General features: G+C 47.2%; 1 protein-coding gene across 4 annotated transcripts; it reads right to left on the bottom strand.

The window, feature by feature from the left end:
- Window positions 1-1,209: 1,209 nt before the first annotated feature.
- Window positions 1,210-22,937, bottom strand: KATNB1 (katanin regulatory subunit B1). 4 transcript variants are annotated; one of them, XM_014076336.2, is made up of 20 exons: window positions 22,801-22,937; window positions 22,398-22,599; window positions 21,925-22,055; window positions 15,810-15,927; window positions 14,061-14,161; window positions 13,432-13,473; window positions 12,898-12,981; window positions 12,644-12,759; window positions 9,805-9,876; window positions 9,478-9,628; window positions 8,991-9,178; window positions 8,761-8,891; window positions 8,232-8,282; window positions 7,464-7,540; window positions 7,045-7,164; window positions 6,070-6,219; window positions 5,327-5,403; window positions 4,567-4,641; window positions 2,852-2,968; window positions 1,210-1,996 (listed from the first exon to the last, which is right to left on the bottom strand). In XM_014076336.2, the coding sequence occupies exons 2-20, from the start codon at window positions 22,435-22,437 to the stop codon at window positions 1,864-1,866; spliced, it is 1,974 nt and encodes a 657-aa protein (XP_013931811.1). In that variant the 5' UTR covers window positions 22,438-22,599; window positions 22,801-22,937; the 3' UTR covers window positions 1,210-1,863. The 4 variants fall into 4 exon arrangements, with proteins under 4 accessions (XP_013931811.1, XP_087584983.1, XP_087584984.1 ...); XM_087728857.1 differs by having other exon boundaries at window positions 22,398-22,620; window positions 22,801-22,872; XM_087728858.1 differs by lacking the exon at window positions 22,801-22,937 and adding an exon at window positions 22,705-22,745.

The raw sequence follows: 22,937 nt of genomic DNA on the forward strand, positions 1-22,937 counted from the left end.
ATGGCAAATTCCATCCCCCCCCCCCAAAAAAAAATTACTCTCTACCCTTTGATCGTTTTGGTTATCAAATTGATGTAATTGTGTTGGGTTTTATTTTACTTCTATTTATACTCTTTTCATTTCTTCCTTTTTATTGTTGTAAGCCACCTAGAGTAGCCCCACAACGAGATAGGTGGCAAATAAGTTTAACAACTAGTTTGTATTTAATCTACAGAATAGAGATTAGCTTTGCCTTCATTTTTTACATTCTAAATTTTCTTGAGAGTAAGAATGTCTCCAAGGTTACATCAATGAATAGCTGGAGAGCACGAGGCCATCTCCTCAAACTTGGGGGGGGGGGAAAGAACAAAGCAATGAATTTAATTTAGGCCCCCATCCATCGGGGGATTATTTTGGTCGAGATATATAAATAGCTGATAGCTAAAGATGGTAATCTTATTACTCTTGACTAAACTGGTATCGCGAAATCCTCTTGCACGTGATAAGACAGGCTGGGGTACTTTTAGCTGCTGCACCTCAGTTTTGAAAATGTAACAAACCAAAATCGAGACTTACATTAATTTTATGTATAAAATTAAAAGTGATTTTAGATCATTTACACTTTTTTTGGCACAGACAGCCAGAGTGAGGCAAGTCAGTGTTGAGACATTCAGCAAAACAAACCAATGCGCAGCAATGAAACAATCCAGAGGAACAAAGCAAAAGGAAAATACTGGGCACTTTCCAACATTTCCTTAGAGATGGTTCAAATTGGTAGCCGCCTCCTCCTCCTCCTCCCTTCTTGAGAGACAGAAAGGGGTCCTCAGCATGATTTTTAAAATATAAATATTTACAAATAAATACTAAATCTACAAATACAGGTTGAGATAGCTTGTGTGTGTGTAATTATATACATATATAAAATATCAGATTTTCACAGGGCTTCAAATGTTGATCTATATTTTTGCTGGAGAAAAAAATAAACATTTTAGAGGAAATTTAGATAGGACTACACACACACACACATTTTAAAGGAAATTAAACTCTCATAAATGAGTCCCATTTAAATTTCCTCTAAAATGTTTACTTTTCCTGCAGCAAACAAACCAAAAATAAGGTCAACATGTGAGGCTTTTCCATGGAGGGATTTCAAGCTCTGCAGCTAAAAAACGGCACTGCTCTTTGACCTTGAGCTAAACCCTCCGTTTCAGCGAGAGCCTCTAGCCAGCCTGAGTTATAAAGGAAGATGGTTTATTCTGAATTGCAGAATGTAGCTCACACACAGTTCCAGTTACAAACATTTAATCAAATCATAAGTTACAATTGTATGACCGGCTGGCTCCAGCAATGCAGGGAAAGTCCATTCTCTTCCATAGTCCCGAGAGACTTTCCTCCCGGGGGGGGGGGGGGGGGGGAAGAGGGAGAGGAACCAGCCACGACTCTGTTATCAGAAAAATCTGGCTCAGGCCCTGCAGGTCGAAAGGCAAGCGGAAAGGCCCTGGTACAGCCGCGTCATGGAGGATACCAGTGACCCTATACTGGTCCTCCACAATTCAAGATGGCTGGAGAGCTGGACGTGAGTCAGGCGTTGACCACCATTGCTGGCAGGTGGGAAAAGGGTGGGAGGCAATGGGAGCCTTTCGGCCAGGAGAAGTTTGAGCCACGTGTCCTCCGCAACCTCCCCGAAGGCAGCAGCTGCACAAGTGCAGGAAGATCGGTGGTGCCACAGCAGGGAAACCTGCTTTGAAAGGGCTCCTGTAAGGCACTGGGCTGGGTGCGGTGCAGAAGAGCTGCCTGCCGGAAGGCCGCGAGAAGACAGTTCCCTGGCAGCATCTCCAGAGCTGGAGGGCAAAGCAGCAGGCAGGGGCAGCCTGGCCACAGCGATCACTCGAGGACGGCCATCAGGAGGTGCAGCTCCCGGAAGGCACTGCCATGGCGGCCACTGAGGCCGGACCGGTTCTTGACGAAAGCGCCGATGCTTTTCAGTTGTTTGTAGCACATGTGGCACTTCTGGAGCCTGGGCCAAGAAGAAAAGCAGCTGGCAAAAAAGGGCTGCCCCACTCGGGAGGCCTCCCATGTTATTTTACTTATTTGTATGATGCCCCCTCAGAGCAGAGAAAGAAAGAAAGAAGCAACGGCACCTTCATCAGGAAAAGGGTGTGGGTCTCTGTGGGGGGGGGGCAGCAATGTCAGTTGATCTTACAGGTCCTGAAGCCAACGCCCCCCCCCCACCCCAAAGGCCCTGCTCTGGCTAAGCCCTCCGGTCAATTGGCAAACAGAAGGCTGAAGGTGAGGAGGAGAGCCTGCCCACAGGAAGGCAGCCTTCATGGTGCTCTGCCCCCTCAATAGTGCTTGAACAGGTAACGAGGGAGCAAGGATTCCCCAAAGGCGAGAGGGGAGCAATTAAGCCATTTGGAACGGCTGGTCAAGCTTGATAGCACTTCATATCCAACTGTCTGGACATTCCTCTTTTCTGAGTGAAGAGAACAGGCACCCACTTCACACCAGGACTGTCAGGAAGAAACACCTCCTCCGTTGAACCTGGGAGATAAGTTAGAGTGTCCAGGGGCAAAACAATCCGGGGCTTTAGAAACTCACCTCCTCCTCTCTCCAGGCCTGTCTTGGGAAAGAAGCTCTGGGAGTGTCTGGTTTTTTGAGTTGGGGGTGGGGTGGGGGCAGGGAGCAAATAAGAACTTGACACCATCAGAAGCCTCTAATCAACCTACGTAGAACAGCTTTGGACCCCATTAGGTAAAAGCGGAACACGCCTGTGCATTTCTAGCCTAAATCTGTGGAATTCGCTATGCGGTGCAGGATTCCTGAAGGTTCGTACCATCCCAAGCCTGGTAGGAGAGAAAGGAAGGTCCGTTACCTCTCTTCTCGGGAGATGTCCACGCCCACCGATGGGGGTGCAGCAAGGATGTCCGTAATCAGGGGCAGAAACCTTTGCAGAATTAGCTTCAGGGACGCACAGCCGGTCTGAACGTAACTAGCACAAGAGAGAGAGAATTGGGGAGAAGAAAGGTTCAAAAGAAAGTTTCCTTTCAGCGTCTCCAGAGTATTGCCCAGTTCTTCCCTCAAGGATTGTCCAGGGACTGCATGCTCAGCATCTGGACTGCAAACAGGAGACCCCCCTGCTGTCCAGAGAGAGGACACGGAGCTTTTGACATCAAGAGAACAAACGAGATGGAGCTTCCTTGAAAGTTTTTAACAAATAGGGATAACTGGAGTCCTTGGTGCTCCCTGAGCTGGGTTGTCTGTAGGCAGATGTTTCACTACCCAACTAGGTAACATCAGTGTGAGTGAGTGGGGAGTTTGCTCCCTGATTATATACAATAGCTTGCCAGTACTCTGCCAGCATGGGAGTGTGTGTGGTTTTCCCCTTAGCAGATTGGTATAAATCTCTGCTTCTCTGGCTGTTGGCTGCTGGAGAAGATTCTGGTCTTTCTGCTGTTCACTGCACTGTGGTGGTGTGAAGATTAGAATGCAATATTGCAGGCTAATTCAGCTCACTGCCAGAAGTTCAATCCTGACCAGCTCAATGTTGGCTCAGCCTTCCGAGGTGGGTAAAGTGAGGACTGAGAATTTTGGGGGCAAGAGGCTGACTCTGCCAACTTCTTAGAGAGGGCTGGAAAGCACTGTGAAGCGGGATGTAAGTTTGAGTGCTACTGCTATTTTGTTTCCTTCTTAGCATTTTTAATTGCGTCTGTTGAAGGAAGCGAAGTCTGGTTTGTCTCTGTACTGTTGACTGATTGGTCTGAATGCTACGCTTCCCATGTTTTTGGACTTAGCTTGGTCTAAGATCTTAACAGTTTCCCAGCCAAAACTTTGTAGTTATGAAGTAACCTGCACATTTGCATCCAGCATCAATCTGGAAAAAGGGCTCCTTGTTCTGGCTGAGCAGCTGCAAAAACTGCCTTAAAAATTACCTGGCAGATTTTCAGAAAGCTTTTAACAAAAACTTTAATCGAAGGTTACAGGGAAAAAAATAAGGCCAGTTAAACACTCCTCAGAGGGACTGGTAAGCAATCAGGGCCTTCCGTGACCACTGGCATTAATTAGCCTCCTTTGCAGACTGCAGCCTCCAACTAATAAACCCAAACAAAGCCAATTCAACATCCCTAGGAATTATCTGGCACGAGGCAAAAGGCCGAAGTAGCCACACGGGTGGGCAGCAAAGACCTCCCCAACGGAAATGGAGAGCGTCTGAAGGGGGGAGATTTGCCAAGGCCTGTGGGGGAGACTAGGGCAAAGCCTCCTGATCTGGGGGAGAGGAAAGTTGTGGGGCAGAAAAGAGGCAATTAAAGGATTAGGCAGCCACTCCTGTTGCAGGGAGAGGGACTGGCCCCCCTTCCAGGGTGAAGTGAAGCCGCCTCGTTTTATTTACGGGGATGATGTAAGGCTTCACTGTGCTCAAGGCTGCCTCCCCCCTTTGGCCCCCAAGCAGCCAGCCGGCCTTCCCACCGTTGCCTCAGGCAAGCGAGGCGGGTGAAGGCACATCCCCGGGAGCCTGGCTTGGCCTGAGGCAGCCCTGACACTTTAGCAACCATAAGGAGGAGCTTTTACAAAGCCCGAAAAAAAAGTTACCTTTCATATTTGCTTTGCAGCAGCTTTTCTATTTGTGGCAAGACCACCGTGCAGAGGTCCAGTTTCCACAGAGACCTGGGAAAAGGAGAGAGGTTACACTGCACCCGTCCCTTCCGGAGTCCTCAGGCAAAGTCTTGGCTGCGCCAACCGTTCGGCCTGCAGACGGCCTTCCCACCAGGAATGAAGGCCTGCAGGGGCTTCCAGAATAGCATTCTGTGCCCTGAACCATCCAGGGGACCCAGTGGGGGTTCCGGACCCCAGTGCAGCCAGTATACTGTCCATGGGGCTGGCCGTCCTAGATGGGCATGCGCGCTGCACACGCATGCACACGCCACTGCCCTGCGACATCCAGCTGGCTGGCAGAGGTCACACAGGCCCTGCACGCTGTGCACATGTGTGTAATGGGCTGGTTGCGTTACTAAACGGTCATGGAAGGCTGACAAGCAGGTGGGCCAAACGAGCCACCATGCCGATACGGTGGCCACTTCTCCCGGCTACTACAGGCATGGCCGTACTGGGCCATACCGCCCAGAACCCACCACTGAGGGGACCCTGTGTCCCTTCAGACAGGATGAATCTTGGGGTTCCCAGAAGAGCCTGTGGGATCCAGAGCCTGTTACATGCCAAGGGAGCCATCACACGTCTCGCTGCACCTCCAGGGTTGGCAGGCGGTGGATGAAAAGAGCTCCGATCCAGGCATCGGCACCCAAGCAGCCCAACCGAGACTCTCCTTGCAGAGGAAACGCAGGCAGAGACTTACGCCTTCTGGTTCACGATGTTGAGAAGGTCAACCACCACCGAGAGGTCATTGATGGCCACCGCAGAGTCCACCGAAGTCTGAGGAGAAACCACAGTGGCAGAATAGGATTATGGCAAGGAGCCTTGGGAGGTTGGGGGCAGGTGGGAAGGGAGAGCAGTGGTTGGACTCCAGAGGTTGAACTACAAGTCCCAGCATCCCTCGCCCTCTAATGGATTTGCTTCTAGAGACGAACAGCATCTATTTAGTCAAATAGATGGTGAAACTGTGGGGTCCTTGCTACTCTCTGAGCTTGGCTGTTTTCTTGGAAAGATTTCATTATCAAACCAGGTAACATCAGCGCTGAGAGAGAATGGGATTTGCTCTTGGCTTAAATAAATACATATAAAATGAGAACAAACCCCACTCTCTTCTAGCATTGATGCTGTTGCCTAATTTGGTAATGAAACATCTGCAAGAAAACAACCAAGTTCAGAAAACACCAAGAACCCTACAGTTCAACCCTGAGCTACGAGACTCTTTGGTTGAAAAGGAAAATTAGTCACTTGCAGGACAATATTCTGCTCTTTTTGGCAGAATGGACTTACCCGGGGCTGCAACTGAGGCAGGCAGGCCCAGCTGAGTCACTCCCACAAGCCGTTTCCCAAATTCATATGGACCCCCAGACCAAAGGCAATATTTGTTTCCTCCGTAGGAGCTAGGTCAGAAAAGCCCAAACCACCCAGCCTCACATCCTCCGGGCTTACCTTGATGTCCCCCGTGCTCCACACGGCTCTCACGGTGTCCAAATTCTTATGGCGACTGGTCAGCACCACACACATGGTCTCATGGCCCTTCCGGATCTGGGACACGGCCTCCTCGTCCACAATGTCCATCAGGCCCTGGTTCTTCACGGCCTGCAAGGACAGAGGCCAAAGGGGAATACAACAAGGCGGGGGAAGGAGGGGAAGGCCTGCAAAGGACTTTCCACCCCAACAGTCGTGACCGAAAGATGCATCCCAGCTGGGCTCCCCTGTTGCCTTTGGAGCTGTGGAACAAAGCAATCAGGGAGGACTGTGCAAACTGACACAGGAAAAAAACCCTCCTGTTCTGTTACCTGGAAGGGAGGGAGGGGTGTGTGTGTGTGTGTGTGTGTGTGTGTTGCAAAATAGGACAAATTGGTCATGTGCTGCCTCCTGGTGGTCAACATAAATAAAAACACTACCCAGAAACTATACACTGTTTTAAAAGACATCCCTATGAACGGAGGCTGTTCTGGATCACAAAGTTGCCTCCTCCTTCTTCTTCCTCTTCCTCCTTCCTTTTCTATCCATCCCTCACCCACTTTCAGAACAACAGAGTAACACAAGAACAGAGTTTGGAAGGGACCTTAGAGGTCTTCTAGGTCAACCCTCTGCTCAGGCAGGAGAACCTACACCTTTTCAGGCAAACAAACGGTTGTACAATCTCTTCTTGAAAACTTCCAGGGATGAAGAGAACTTCTGGAGGGGAAACTATTCCCGATTAATCATCCTCACTACCAGGAAATTCCTTTTTTTTAGGTTGGATCTCTAGTTTCCACCCATTGCTTTCTAAATATTAATATTTTACACTTATTTTACTGCTAATAGTTTACTGTTTACATCCTAAAGACTGTTTGGCCTTTGGTCAAATCAAAACTGCTCCCTCACTTAGCAGCTGAGCGACTATTGCTTCCCTTTTTGGACAAGCAAGAAACATACCGGCAGGAAGTCCGAGGCCTTCAGCCCAATAGGCTCATTCCTGGCAGCTGGAATCACCGAGGGCTCCACCCGCGTTATTGGGGTTGAGGTAGCTACAGGCTGCCTCTGAAGAGGGTCTGCCTGCGGTAGGGAAGGACAGGACAGTCACACATGCTTCCAGGACAAAGAGAGAAGGGGGGGGGGGAGAAGGGGAGGGGAAGGGAGGGAGAGATGCTGCCCTCGTGCTCCCTCGTTGCTCGAGAGCCTAATCAGGCCCTTAGCCAAAGAGGGCTGCAGGCACACGCTTTCTCTCCCGCCTTTCATCCCACTCGGGACAGGCCAGCTCAAAGCCTGAAAGGAGCCCCTCCTTTGCTCTCCCCCACATGCAGGAGGTGGTCGGAGGAGCCCTGATCCGGAGAAGCCGGTGGAAAGGCACTTACCCTCTCCTGGCCTGGCAACGGGGATGCGGCATCTGCTGCTTGACCAGCCCGCGAGGCTTCTTTCGCAGGTGCCGTCTCTGAAGAGAGGGAAGGGTCTCTTGGGAGAGGGCAAAAAAACCCCCAACCAAAGCAATGCTGCTGAGCAGGTGGTGGGCATGAGAGCCCTGGAGAAACCTTCGGGATGTCCTGACGCTTACAAAGGTGGTGCATAAAAAGTCGCCTGATGAAAGTGCATAAACTGCCTGATAACAGCCGGTGGGGCCTTTTCATTCGGCCCGATTCTTGGGTATTTCCTCACAGAGCACAGGGGCCTTGTGGAGTTCAGTCCCACAAGAGAGAACCATGGTCCCTGGGGGTGAGTAGCTTCCGAGGGAGATACAACTGACTCCTGGAGCAAAATCCCAGAGAAGAGGCGGCCATCTAGGGCTGCAGCTGGGGAGGCCAGATAACACACACACACACACACCCCTGGGCAGAAGCATCTGGGTAGGGGGCTTCCCTGAGACCCCCGCTGCTCCCAGGCACCTCTGAAGGCCGAGCTACCAAGGGAAGCCTCTGCTCCCCTTTGCCCTGAGCTGACTCCCCTTTGGCCATCTTGGGAGCCAAGGACCAAACTGTCCACTATTCCGAATGCTTGCCCCTATTCTTTTCATTGACTGCAAGGAATATCACAGGTTAAACCACGGCCCCACCCAGAGCCCCCCCCTTGACCGCTTACAAAGACCCAAAGAGGCATCAGCAAAGCCCCTCTGGACGCTCGGAACTCACCGTCTTCTGGAGGGGCAGGAAAGGGCTCGCTCTTGCTGGGGGGAGTTCGTACTATAAAGACAGATAAAAGCCCCACTTCAACTGAAACTTTTGTTCTTTTTTGTAAGGTTACAAAAGAAACAGCGTTATTCTAGATTTCTGCAGCTGGACTCCAAGGCGATGGCCCTGCGCTCTCTAGTAGCTCTTCCCACCTTCAGGTCGCCAGAAAGGCTCCTTAGCAACACAAGCTCCAACCCATTCCTGGTTATACCCCCCAACAGGGCATTCAGGGGAGGGCAAAGCCTTGCTAAAGATCCACCTGGGAACTCAGATGGGGTGATCTCTCCAGCCACCTGAAAAAATGCTGGGTCAGCTCTTTTGTAACCTGGAGACACAAGATGCCCCTTGGAAGCTTCTGTGGGGGAGAGCTTAGCAAAGCAGCTACGGTTTCCTGGAACAGGCATTCTTCATGAAGCTGAGGCTGCACACGCCGGAAAGATTTTGCCCAACACCAAGTCAAAGCAATCCAAGAATGTGAAGTCCAACTCACTGATGGCGTTCTTTGGCTGGAATATCTCTTTGTAATCCTCCAAGTTCTGGATCTCTGCAGTGGATTCCCTTTCTTCCTTGTCATCCTCACTGCTCGGACTGCGCCTCTCGCTCTCTGAGTTGTGTTTCATTCTGAGGGATGAGAGGCAGCGACAGGGACCAGGAAACTGAGCCTCCCACAACCAGGAACCCACTGCTCATCCGCCTTCCTGAAAAACCTGCCCCCCTCACCTCTGGGGCTTGCTGCAGGTGGTGGTTGGCCTTTCATAGATTCGCCGTAGAGAGGCGCCCAGAGATGGTGGAGGACTCAGGGGTTTGTCATCTCTGATCAGCCCATGGAGCCCAGACCCACATTTTGTGATTCTGCTGAGGTCCACAACATAGGAGGAGACGGTGCTTTGGGTAAAAGAAACGCCAATCTAATGGAAAGAATCCACATTCTTAAAATTTTAGGTGTTTGCAAGCATCTTCTAGAAAAAGATTCTGGGCTGCATCAGATTTGCTGCCCTTCCTCAAAGCTACCTGGAGGGTAGGGGTAGGGCTATGAGTTTGCCAGGCTTGCCACAAGAAGGGAGGAAAGCTGCCTGGCAAGCAACAAGTGGGGAGAGGGGGAGAGCCCCACCATTCCTGCCCCGGCCCCCTTGAAGCCCTGGAGAGCAGCACAACAACTGGTGCCAGAATCAGCCAGGAAATCTGACTCTGACATTCCTTCACTCACCAACTGATTGTTACAGATAGACAAATCGGCCACTTTGCCCCAATTCACCAAGACCACCTCAAAGCAGCGCTCGGGCTCCCAGCCGTACACCCGCAGGGCATCCTGGCTGCCAGCGTATAAGCAGCAGCCATCGGGGTTGAAAAGCACGCACCTGCAAGGGGGGTGGGGAGAGAGAGAAAGGCAACAAGAAGAGTGCCATTCCACCTGACACGGCCCCCAAATTCGAAGGAAAGCCTGAAATTGGCCAGCTGAAGCCCCGGATGGGTAGAAACCCCTGGACTAACAACTCACTGCCATTCCTGCTGACAAACACCTGTTGCCTCTTACCTGACAGGCGTGGCCTCTTCCTCAATGCAGCTCACTGTCTGGAACTTCTCCAAGTCCCAGAATCTGACTGTCCTACAAGGAAACAAAAAAGCCAAGACAATGGAAGTGAAAGCTCCCTCTAATCCCACCTTCTTTGCTTCTAGTCACAACCAACTGCCCAGCTCCGACTTCCAGCTCCTTCTACATCTCATTTTTATATTTCTGCCCACTTGCTCAAATCCCTAAAGTGAGGAACGCTGACCCATCTCCCCTTAAACAGGTTTCTGGCATCTAAAGGAGCAAGAACGATCTCAGCCGGGCTCTAAGCTCCAGGGTGAACTGTGAAAGAGCATGAACTTTTTGGGTGGGGGTTTCAAACAGCTTTCGCCTTCTCTCTTGCTTAGTAAACTTCTGCAGTCTCATATCAACATCCCGGCGTATGCTTCATTTTTTAATCCAGGCTAATATTTCCTAATGAAAGAATCTTTGAGGAAGATTATAAGGATCACTGGCTTTTTAAAAAACATTACTGTATGTATGTATGTATGTATGTATGTATGTATGTATGTATGTATATGTGACTATCAGGAAATATGAAATAGTATGTCCGAATATACTGCTAGGAAATCAGGAAAACGTATCTGGAGTGAAACCTTTGGTTTTGAGTCAGAGAAAGAAGATAGCAGCTATTGTCGAAGAAACGAAGCCTAAGATTTCATGATACAAATGCTTTGAAAAATGTAGAATCAGCAATCCTTTAGGGCAGGCGTCCCCAATGCCCGGGCCGTGGCCCACTACCAGGCCTTGGGCCGTTCTGAACCGGGGCACAGATGTGCTGGGCAGGTGCTCCATTTGTGCGAGCACATGCACTCCATTGTGTGCCCGCCGTTTGAGGAAATGGAGCTGTGTGTGCACGTTTGCCCACTATTCACAAGGAACCATAACCCCCATACCCCATTGTTCTGCAAAGCCGGAAAGGTTAGGAAACTCTGCTTTAGGGGACCACAACCCACCAGGAAAGGTTTTACACACAGACAACTTAACAGGCAGGTAACATCAATGTCTCTGTTTATGCCACAGTTATTGAATCCTGAGAGCTGAGAAAATCCTGAGGGATTCTAAATTTTCGCGGGAGAGAGCGAGGGAGGGCAGCAAATGCAGAAATGCTTGGTTTGAGCACAAAGAGGAGACCAGCTCCAGGAGCAGGTATATCATCTCTCAGGAGCTTCATGGAGATTTCAACGCTATGGAAAACATTACGGGGACCTCAGGGGGTAAATCCTGACTTCCTTCTGAAGCACTAGCTTCTAGGCTGGTGTAAAAAGGGTTCCCTAAAAACAGGAACATCTTCCACGCACTACATCAACAATTCGAAGCCTGAAGGAGCCAACGTCGCGATGATACAATGTGTGGTCTCAACACTCCGAGACCGCCCATGATATTTTTGCCACTGGATGGTCCATTTCGACCTAAACCATCCCGCAGAGATGGTGATCAGGAAGACAAAGCCTTGCTGGTCTCAGGGACACCGCATAGTCCCTGATTGACCCAAGGGAAGCTCTTCAAGCCGGTGGTAAATAGGCAGCCCCAGGCAAAGTTGGGACGACTCCGGAAAGAAGTGAAAAGAGAAAGTAAGTCCATCTGGTGAGGTATTTTTTCAGAATTTTTTTCAGAAGCATAATTAACAACCAAAGACAAGCTAATTTTAATAGCAGATGGAGGGCAACAAGATTACCTGAGAGATCCTTCAAGCAACAAAGTGTGGAGAGAAGTCTATAAAAACCTTATAAAGGAGATAAAAAGAAGACTGACACCACAATTGGCAAGAGAGATAAGACTGCTTTGTTCCTGGAAAGATACAGGTTGACAATGAGAGTTGATAATAAAAAATTAGTTAATTTTGGAGATCAATAAGTAGGAATTTAGTAATTTTTAGATTGTTTTAGATTGTTATTAAATGTTTATTTGTTAACAAAAATTAATTATAACAATAATTAAATTATAATGATACAGCTTAATGATATATACATGTACTGGCAAACTAGTAAAAGAAATTTGGATATAAGTTGCAAATTGCGATCTGGGAAAAAGACCTATAAATTTTATTAACCAATTTTTATTCAGATCTTGTCATAAAGGTGTAATGTTTTTGGGTCTGACGAGAGGAGGTTGGATATAAATAATAAATGATTTTTAGCCAACTATAATAACAACAAGGAAATGTCCTTGATTAAATAATATCCAATGAATAATAATATTAATAATATTCAATAATATCCATTGAATAATATCCAATGGATATTATTTAATAATATATATATGCTCTGGTTTTGGCAAAAGAAACTTGGATACAAACTCTAAACAGCGAGTTTAAAAAAAAAGGAAAAAAAGGTTTAGAAATGTTATTAATTGATTTTTACTTAGAACATGTCATAAAGGTGTAATGTTATTGGAGGATTTTTGAAATAGCTACTGAATGCCATGTGGTTGTGTCTTTAAGTATGAATTATTTGAGGTAAAAGCACGTTCAAATAATTGTAGTCAAATGAGAATGGTGGTACATTGATAGTAAGATATACGAAGATTTTTGATTTAAAGTGTATAATCTATTATGAACTATAAGTAATGACTGTGGAAGAAATACATGAAAGTTATCTGTAACCAATCGACACGCTTTCTACAAGATGTAATGAAGGATGATTCTTTTTTGTGTTTTTGTTTAATTAAAAAAAAAAACTTCTTAAAAAAAAATTCAAAGCCTGCAGGCCAACCATGAGCCCTCGTGACATATTCTAACAAGCCCTCGGCAAATCTCCCACCTCAAAAAAGCATCTCCAGCCCCAGCCAGAGGTGACTTTACCTGTCGGAGCTCCCTGAGGCCAAAAGGTACTCATTGGGGTGGAATTCAATGACGTTTACTGGTCCCATGTGTCCCGTGAACTCAAACATGATCTTTCCAGCCGCCAGGTCCCACAACTAGGTAGGGAAAGAACCATAAGAGTTTTTCTCGCCAGAGCGCTTGAAAATTTCACACCCATCAGCTGAGCTGCTCAATGGCCCAGGCTGCCATCAAAGGGAGGGGAGAGAGAGGAGGAGGCTGCAGGGCCCACCTACCTTCACCGTGTGGTCATCAGAGGAAGAGGCCAGCCATTTCCCATCCGGACTGAAGCGGAGGCAGCGAACAGCTCCTGTGTGGCCCTGCAGAGGGAAATGGGATTTGCATCCGGCCCTTCCTTCAAGGCAACATTCAAAGTACCTGCTTCTCCCATCTTTAGACAATGGCAGCCAATAGGGAGGCTGGGCTGAGAAGGAAGGTCTTGGCCAAAGTCATCCCCTAGGATGACACACCCAGAGAAATTCCAGGTGGTGGTGGTGATGGTCAGCTAAGGCAGCAAAGGAGAGCGAAGGAGGGGAGACCCCACAAGATACCCTGGACATCCCAGGGCAAGGTCTGCGAAAGGACAGCTTCCCTTGCCTCTTCTGCCCCCTCCCTCCCCTGGCCTCTGGATGTAGTTTGTTTTCTCTTTATGAGAAGTATATTGATCATTCCTGATTCATAAAGCTTTCCAAATTGTCCTAGTAAATGCTACTCATTGCACAAGTGGGTTTCAGGGTATCAGCTGAAATAGGAGGCATTTTTCTTCTTACCTTGTACCTGAAGACGCAACTTTTTTTTCTTACATCCCAAAGCTGCATGAAAGAAAAAACAGAGTTTCTTTTTAAAAGAAGAAAACATTTAATTGTCCTAATCAATCCAAGTTTGACTTAACGTTAAGACGTCCTTATTTCTGACTTGGGACTGAGCAACTGTTTCAGAGCACGGAGCTAGTAAAATGTGAAAGGGATATTTGGCACATTCTAAGAAGTATCTCTCTGTTTTTCTTGGAACTTCTTCTGCATTCCTGTCCGCCTCCTCTTCCTCCTGAGTTTTGTAATGGTGCAAGATCTGGCTGTCACCACGTTGGAGGAAAAGTATCTTTGTTCAGGGTTACCCAGAACAATGTTCATCTCTTTCAGATCTCTGGGCGCTTTTGAAAAGCAGCAAAACTCTTCCCCATCTTTAGTTCATGAAGAAATGCAGACTCCAACAGGATGACCAAGACATGGACCAGAATTCAGAAGTGGCAAAAACACACATTCAAAAACAAGAACTCCAAGCAGCTATTTGACTACACTGACTATTAATTCATTTAATCTGCTTCTGCCCGTCACAACATTCATCATGATTCCACAAGACAAGGGAGAGGGAGGGAGAGAATGAGAGGGATTGGCCTTACCTTAATGTTGGTGTCCATGGAGCCTGAAGCTACAAAGCCTCCATAAGGATGGAAATCGAGGCTGCAAATATTTGCTTTATGGCCCATTAATGTGCGGAGGACTGAAGAAGAAATTCAGGGAAAGAATTATGATTTAAAAAGACATTATTCTGCCAGTGATAAAATGCATGCCCGACAGCATGGCTGGTATAATTTTGTGTTTTATTTAGTTAAGTTTTCTTTGTGAAATCATTTATCATAAAGTTGAGTCCAAATGTGGCTTCTTAAAGGTGAATAGGTCAGATGAGGATCATTTTTCTATAACAGAAAAAACCAATAGAGAAGGATATGAAACCTGTATAAACTCGTCACAGGAGGCCACATATTGTGTGCAAAATGGAACTGAAGGCCAGGCAAACACATTCTACTTCTTAGAATAGATGAATGATAAAAACATGCAGCTGCAACTTCTCAGTCAAGGACTGAAAGGATTTTACAGGGGTGGGAAAACTGTGCCAGTGGCAGAAGCCGTTCTCCTCCGCAAGGTTCCAGCGTCTGCTCTCTCCCATCAGCGTGGAGGTAATCGTAAGGAGACCAAGGCCACTTCAGCTGCTGGCGGCTGCGACTGACTTTCCAGATGCTTGTAAGCAATGCCAACTTTTGCACTCAACAGGAGCAAAACTTCTGCCTAGGCAGCCTTTGCCTGCGCCCAGAAAAAGACTGGGGGAGGGGGGTGGAAGAGAAACTGGAGGGAAGCCAGGCTGGTGGGAAAAACCTTCCCTGACTCCACAGCATCCTTTTCAGCACTTGCTTCTACCCCCCACCCCCCGGGGCTGCTTCCTCCACAGGCTGAGCGAGTAGGTGATCCGGTGATGCCTGCTGCTTTTAGGATGCAATTGGCCAACATAGCAGAGTTATCTTTTTATTTCAAAACACAATGAAGTTCTGGGTTCTTGTGTTAATCAATACGTTTTATGAGATCATTTTTTTCCATTTTCTAATTCTTTTTCAAATAGTTCTTGTTATAGCTGCAATATCTGTATGATTGCACATTTATATACAGTTTTATACTTAGCCATGGCTTATAGGTGAAACGTACAGTCAGAAAAGAGCCAATGTCCCAAGAAACGACCCCACAGGCCAGAATCCTTTCTGCATTCTTTGAAATATCACCTGCTCTTTTAAGGCGGCCACAAAATCATGTTTTTCTAATGAAGCCTGGTTCTCGTTAAGGGACTGATGCTAGCAAGGCATTTTCATGCTTTCTGAAAAGTGCATGGCAAGGCATTTAAAATGCTATAATTGCTGAATTGTGTGTCTGTACTATACATATTTATCAAATGAGATCCCAATCTATGTGCTGTATAACTTTTCTCTGTTGTTTGAAGGAGAACCAGTTATGTTAATGACAGCACTTTTAACTAAGACTTAATTCTAAATAAGACCACCAATCAGTTTTTCAATAAGTATCTACGTGGAATGGAAAACCTGAGGGCCATGTGCGTTTTTGTTTTTCCTGTTAGGATTTCTTAAGGCAAAGCTACTGTGTGGCCAGAAAGGAACTCTGTGGCTCAAAACTCCTTATCATTCTCTGTGGCCCCCATGGGAGAATCCAGGGAGACCCAGTTCTTATCCAGAACAGACCAAGGTCAATTACAGGCTTTCAACTGAAAGAGACTAAACCCTCAGGGCAAAACTTAGTTCTCTGGCTTCCTTTCTAGAGACCAGCTGGGGGATGAGGGAAGGTGCCAGAATGTTTTTCAAACCTACTTTTGGCTGCTTCCAAGTCCCAGATCCGAATGGAGCCTGACTGAGATCCTGCCACAATGAGCTCTTCGTTTGTATTAATCTTCACGCTCTCCACAGGCGTTGTGTGACCGGTTAGGCTCTGATCAAGATGAAAGAAACAAGAGTCAGCCAAATGAAGAAGGGAGGGGTGCTAGCCACAATTAAGTTGCTCATGAAATAAGGATCTGAGCAGTAGCAGCACATAAAGATTTTTTGTGATAGGCTTCCTTTTGTCTTTTGGTGCAAGACGGGTCAAAATTATGCAAATATGTCAATTTGCTAGTCTCAGTAAATAATAAGCACCTTCCTGATTTTGTGTGTGGTAAAGTTTAAAGGATGACTGCAAAATAGATTACTTTGGTTTTTTTTCCTATTTGACCAGCTGCTATTTCTGCTTCTGAATTATCTTCATGGAAAGGCAGAATCTCTCTGACTGCCCTGTTAAAAAGAGCATCTATGGACGTTCAGCTCCAGGGACATCTGGGGTAGCCAGGAGACAAAGGTCGACCAATGGAAAGTAGTTCCATTTCTTTGACCCAGAAGGAAATATGGGGTTGGGCACTGTGCTGACATATAGAGTGGATGTAGAAAGTCTATTCACCATTTGCTAAAGCGCCGAAGAATATGCAGAGGTATTCCATCTTTCAACAGGACAGCAATGAACCAAAGCATCCCTCCAAATCAACAAAAGAATGGCTTCCCAGGAGGAGACAAGGTTTTGGAATGGCCCAGCCAGAGCCTGGATCTGAATCCAACTGAAAATCTGTGGAATGATCTGAAGAGGGCTGTGTGCGGGACATGCCCTCACAATTTGGAGGGCATCTCCTTTGCAGATTCAGGGTGCTTTTGTAAGGAAAAGTAGGCAAAGATCCCCAAATGAAGGTGTGCCATGCTCATAGGTTCGTACCCCAGAAAACTGAATGCTGTCATAAAATCAAAAGCTGCTTCAGCAAAGTATTAGTTTAAGGGTGTGCATCTTTATGCAACCACATTATTGTCAGTTTTTTAATTGTTATTTCCCCCCCCCCTAAAAGATTTCAGTTTGATTTTCAATTGAATTGCACAGCTTATGTTATCCTAAAGGTGGAAAAAAATTGAAATGATTCATGTTGCTCTGATTATTTTACACCTCAAAAATCTGACATTTTAACAGCAGTATGTAGACTTTTTAAATCCAGTGTAAGGAATACACAGTTAGGGTATTCGTTGCTAAAAGTAATCAGTAAATATTTTTCAATAAAAGAAAAGCCTTGGGAATGACTATCTGGTAATGTGCAATCACCAGAGTTGTGAAGTTTGGTCTGGAAATTAGATCATCTCCATTTGAGGAGTAATGCGGAACAATACAGTAGCAGTTACTTTCACAAACAGAGATTTATATATGACTTTATATCTAAACAATATGCTACTTTAACAATGGTGGCTGATTTAATTGTGATTGCCCTCAACATGATTCCTACAGTTGTCTTTTCCTTGTCACCCTAATTTCTTGATCTTGGATATTGATGCTCCGGAAAAGTGTGTCAACTTCGAGAAGCCATGTATTTTTTCTCTTAAGAGGACAAAAGTTACTGGGCCTTTTGGGGAGATTTTCCACTGGCCTCCAGATCAGCCCAGAAGCCTTGGGGATTTGTGCTGTAAAAGTGAGATTGGGAGCCCACCAATCTAGCCTTGTTCAACCTGAAGCTGAAATGTCAGCAATCCAGACTCACCCTGCACTGACTGTGTTCAGATTCCCAGCTGTAGAGAAGGCCTAGAAGCTGCAGCTTAACAACTTCAGAGTCCCTCTGTTTGGGATGCAATATAACTTCCTTGGATGAAACATCAACCGGATTTGCAGTGTTTAGAGTAATGGTTTGCTAAGGAAGCCACGGTGGCTGGGGTAATAGTCATCACAGCCTTTGTAGTGTCAAAATTAAAAACTGTCAATAATTTAAAATTCTAGAATTAATATGAATCATGGGTGATTGTGAAAGAAACACACAAAGTTTTTTTGTAACCAACTGATACACTTTCTACAGTATGTAAAGAAAGAGGATTTTTTGCGTCTGTTTTGAAAAATAAAAATAAAAAAACTTTTAATAAAAAAATAATAATTTTCCTTAAGTAAATGCTGGACTGCAAAATACCATTAGCCAGAAACACTCTGTCAGCATTCATTGCTACCCAAATGAATTTTGAACATTTGTGTAGAAGAACCACGTTGCTCGGTTTGCACTGATGGCTTGTTAACTTGGGAAAAGCCAAGGTTTGTTAAGAGCACCTAAAGGAACAAGTGCTGTTACGAGCAAGAAGCAGACGGCATTTTATCTAGCCTCTCCTTTAAGCAGCTTAGGGTGGTGCATGCCTTCCCTTCCCATCACTATCGGGGGTCAGTTGGGCCAAACACTGGGGAAAACTCCCTTATCACACTCAGTGTGCTGCAGGTTGAGCTGCCTACTGACTGGTTAAGGAAATTTGCCCAACCACAAGGCTAAAATGCTAGGGTGTGACCACGGAAAAGCACAACTCACATCCTGCTGGAGACTGCTGTCTTTAGAGGCACGCTAAATCAGCAAAACTTAGTGGATGCCCCTCTCTTCTTCCAGCAAAGTGTTTGGTCAAATTGCCAAAAGACTGTTGAAGCAGCCCGTAAAACAAACCACCATCTTGTGGTTTACCAGAAGTGTAACATATGTCTGTGGGAATTTTCCCTTTTCTGTTTTAAACCAAATAATGGTCATACCTGAACACACTTGTAAGTGGATCATAAGCTTCCTAACAGACAGGAAGCAGCAGGTGAAGCTAGGCAAAATCACAGCAGATACCTCCACAATTAGCACAGGAGGCCCCCTAGGCCTGGGTGCTCTCTCCACTTCTCTCTCTATATCAATGAGTGCATCTCAAACGATATAACTGTTAAAACTACTGAAGTTTGCAGATGATACAACAGTGATTGGTCTCATTGAGACAATGATGAAACCACCTACAGATGGGAGGTTGAACAACTAGCCTTATGGTGAGACCAGAACAATCTGGAACTGAACACATTCAAAACTGTAGAAATAGTGGTAGACTTTAGGAGAAACCCTTCCACACTACCACTTCTTACAATACTAGACAACACAGTATCAACAGTAGAGACCTTCACATTTCCAGGTTCTATCATATCTGAAGACCTAAAATGGACACCTAACACGAAAAATGTCATCAAAAAAGCACAACAAAGACTGTTCTTTCTGCGCCAACTCAGGAAGCTCAGATTGCCCAAGGATCTGCTGATTCAGTTCTACAGAGGAATGATTGAGTCTGTCATCTGCATCACTATAAATGTCTGGTTTGGCTCTGCAACCAAACAAGGCAGACACAGACTTCAGAGGATAATTAGAACTGCAGAAAAAACAATTACTGTTAACCTGCCTTCCATTGAGGACCTGTATACTGCATGAGTCAAAAAGAGGCCTGTGAAAATATCTAGACCCATCGCATCCTGGACATCAATTGTTTCAACTCCTACCCTCAAAACGACACTATAGAGCACTGCACACCAAGAGAACTAGACACAAGAAGTTTTTCCCCAAATCCCACCACTCTGCTAAACAAATATCCCTTAACACTGTCAAACTATTCACTAAGGCTGCATTACTATTACTCTTAGTCTTCTCATCGTTCCTATCACCCATCCTCCCACTTATGACTGCAGGACTGTAATTTTGTTGTTTTTATCCTTACAATTTATATTGATATTGTTTCCTGATTGCTTATTTGTACCCTGTGACTCTCATTAAGTGTCGAACCTTATGATTTGTGACGAATGTATCTTTTCTTTTATGTATGCTGAGAGCATCTGCATCACAGACAAATTCCTTGTGTGTCCAATTACACTTGGCCAATAAAGAACTTAATTCAATTCTGCTAGGTTTTGTGTCTACGAATGAAAGAGAGCCAAATCAGTGCAAAGAGGTGTTGAACCAGAATCCAGGAGACTGTGAGTTCTAGTCTTGCTTTAGATATATCATGGACCAATCACTGTCTTAGCACTAGAAAGAAGGCAAAGCTACTGCAAAGCTACTGCCAGAAATCTTGCCTAGGAAACTACATGGACTTTGTAGTTGCCAAGAGTCAAGACTAATTTGAAAACAAACACACACACTTCTGTGAAATTGGGCAGCTCTGCAAGTTACCTTCTTTCTTAATAAGTATTAAAATAAAAAGGGAGGGATCCTTGTGTCTTTTTTTCCTAATAAAATGTAACTTTGTTTACCTCTTATGAAATTGGCTCATCTCCCCCTGGAGAAGGAAAGAACATCTGAATCCTCTGGCCAGCACATTTTAATAGCCAGGAGGTTGCATTGTAATGTTTGTTGTCTCCATTTTAACTTTTCTGGTGATTAAAGGCAGTACAGGTTGTTAGCAACTTCCTTCACACACAGCATTTTGGGGGCGGGGGGGGGGGGGAGGAGATTGTGGGTGGAAGCAGGAGCTCCCATGCCACTGAACAAGTGAGGCCTGGGGCAAGGGCTGGAACTCCTTGAGGGCTTTTGGGGAAAGGGGGGGGGTTTGAGATTGCCAGCTTTTCACCTTACAGATTCAACCATTCTGCTGTGGGGATCTAGTGCAAATCAAATAGCAGCTAATAATTATTTTGGCCAAGAACTTTCAATTAGGAAAACTGGTAGAAAAATGTGATGATAATACACATTGCCTTGGATGGTAATCTACACGTGAATTCTTTACGATATACCATATTTTTCACACTATAAGGCACACTCCAGTTCCCAAAGTGGGTGGAAATGTCTGTGCGTCTTAAGAGTGAATATTACGCTGGGGAGAGGGGGGTTGCTGCAGTGGCGGCAAACACTGGGGAACACTTGAGCCATAGGTACCGAGCAGCTGATTAGCGGTTGTCTCGGCTTCCCAGAATATCACCAATCAGCTACTATTGCTGCCACTGCCGATCACCACCAATTGGCGGTGGCAATCAGCAGTGAACATGGTAAAGAGCGGGTGGCGGCAGTGATCCCCGCTACCCAAAACATCTGATCGGCGGTATTCCAGGAGTTCGATCCAACCGTCAATCAGCTACTTGGCAGCAAAGTCTCCAGTGTTCCCCGGCAGAGGCAGCAGACATGGATGAGGCAGGCTGTTTGTTGCAAGGACGCTAGTGAATGAATACCGGATGGATGCTGAGAGGCAGAGGCAGATTTTTTTTTTCTTGTTTTCCTCCTCTAAAGCTAATGGGCATCTTATAGTCCGGAGCATCTTATAGTGTGAAAAATACGCCCATTGTTGAAAAGATGGTAAGTCAGCCAAGACAAACAAAACATTAACATTGTTAGCCAAAAGGGGCAGCAGAATAATTACTTTCTTAGAGCAGTGACAAAAACCTGTGTAGGGTCACTTTCTCCCCTCAAATAATGTAGCCCTTGGTTTGTCAAGTTTGTTTCTTCACTTCACAACTCATGCACTGAGCGCTTCACAGAATCATCTTGTACAAATCCGTTCCTAAAATAAACAAAGTCTACACAATAATAACTGATGGTCAGTGGTTGAGAGGCTTCAAGCTCCAGCCAAGAGAAGGCAGCACCTCCCTCTTGGATCCACTACAGAATTCTCACACCGAAGGTGACATTCCAAGATTCCCAAGAGAACCTGAGGCTGATCAGGTGCAGAAATACATGGCTTCTGCCCAGGCTTTAGATCTCTGCAGGACATGGGCCAAGACAGGGAAGTCCTTGACATAGGGATCACTCAGGTCAAGGTCTCCCCCAGGCTGTTGGGGAAGGGACCACCAGGGAGGATGCTATGCTCTCACCCTTTAAAAAAGACACAGGACTTCCTGTTCCAAGGACTACCTGGCTACCACTCAGCCCCCCAACAGTCAAAAGCGTCTCAGGAATGGCATGGCAGTACCAGTACCAGGAAGAGTCTTTGTGTGCATTTGTGGGAATTCCACTGGGCCAAAATTAGGCAGCATAATATTCCAACAGCACCATCTATGTATGTCTACTAAGTACATTTCTTTTCTCCTTTATAGACTACACAGAGTATAGGATGGAGGGGGGGAGGACAAAGGCATCATCTCTTCCATCATCACAAAGAAGGTCACCAATCTTACCATGATGCAGTTGGGCTTGTTAACTGACCAGATATTAACTCGACAGTCATCGCCCCCCGTGGCCAGGAGCCGGCCGGAACTCTTGCCCAGGACCAGGGAAGAGACGTTGCTGCTGTGGGCCATGATCTCCTCTATGGGGGGGAAGGAAAGCAGGGCAAGCCATTAGCTTCTTCCAGGGCTGCGGCTAGTGGACTCTCCCCAGTGGGCGGCGTTTCTTGGGAGGGGGCTCCTTTCTCGACTGTCAGAAGGGCCCCCCAGCTCCAGCATCAAGAGCTTCTCCAATCTGGGGGAAGCTGGAACTGGGGCTTCCAGGCAAAGCAAGAGCTGCTCTCAGCCGCAGCCAGTGGCCTCCGCTGACCGCCCTACTCCGACCTCCGGGACGAGCCCTCAGGCCTGCCTGCCCGTCCCTTCCCCCTCCCTTCCAGCCATCTTCCGGGGAGGCCGAGATGGGGCGAAGCGGGGACTCCACTCACGCAGCTTCCAGGCCGTCTTGGTGGCGACGGCGGCCGCCATGGCCGCTTCCCTGTCCTGACCGGGGCCTCGTCCGGCAGCGCGGGGGCTCAGCCCCCCAGGTCCCCGGCTCCGACTCCCGAGAGGGCGGCGGCGGCTTCGTCAGTGGGGAATCCTCCGTGGCGGCGCCTCCTCCGTGTCCCGTCCAGGCGCGCGGAGGCGGCTCTGCAGGCGGGAGGAGACCGGCTGAAAGGGAAGCCCGGCTCAGCCTCGGAGAGACGCGGCCTTCCCTGGGGGCCTCCCTCCCTCCCTCCGTGGCTGCGGCCTGACCTCCCTCCTCGGCTCGGGCCGCCTGGGCATCTGAGGCCGGGAAACCCCCCGCCGCCTCCGACCCGGCCGGGCCCCGCGAGCCACTTGAAGACCCACCTGGCGCAGCGGCGGTGCTTCTGTGGGGAAGGGCTCCGGGCGCCCTCGGCCCATCCCGCGCCCCGATTGGCCGCTGCCGGACAACCGACGCCCTGGCAACAGACCGCGCACCAAGAGGCCCCTCCCGGGCACGCCTA

This window comes from Thamnophis sirtalis, unplaced genomic scaffold, assembly GCF_051295495.1.
Source record: "Thamnophis sirtalis isolate CommonGarterSnake01/CBP01778 unplaced genomic scaffold, rThaSir2_p1.2 scaffold_14, whole genome shotgun sequence".
Classification (NCBI taxonomy): Eukaryota; Metazoa; Chordata; class Lepidosauria; order Squamata; family Natricidae; genus Thamnophis; species Thamnophis sirtalis.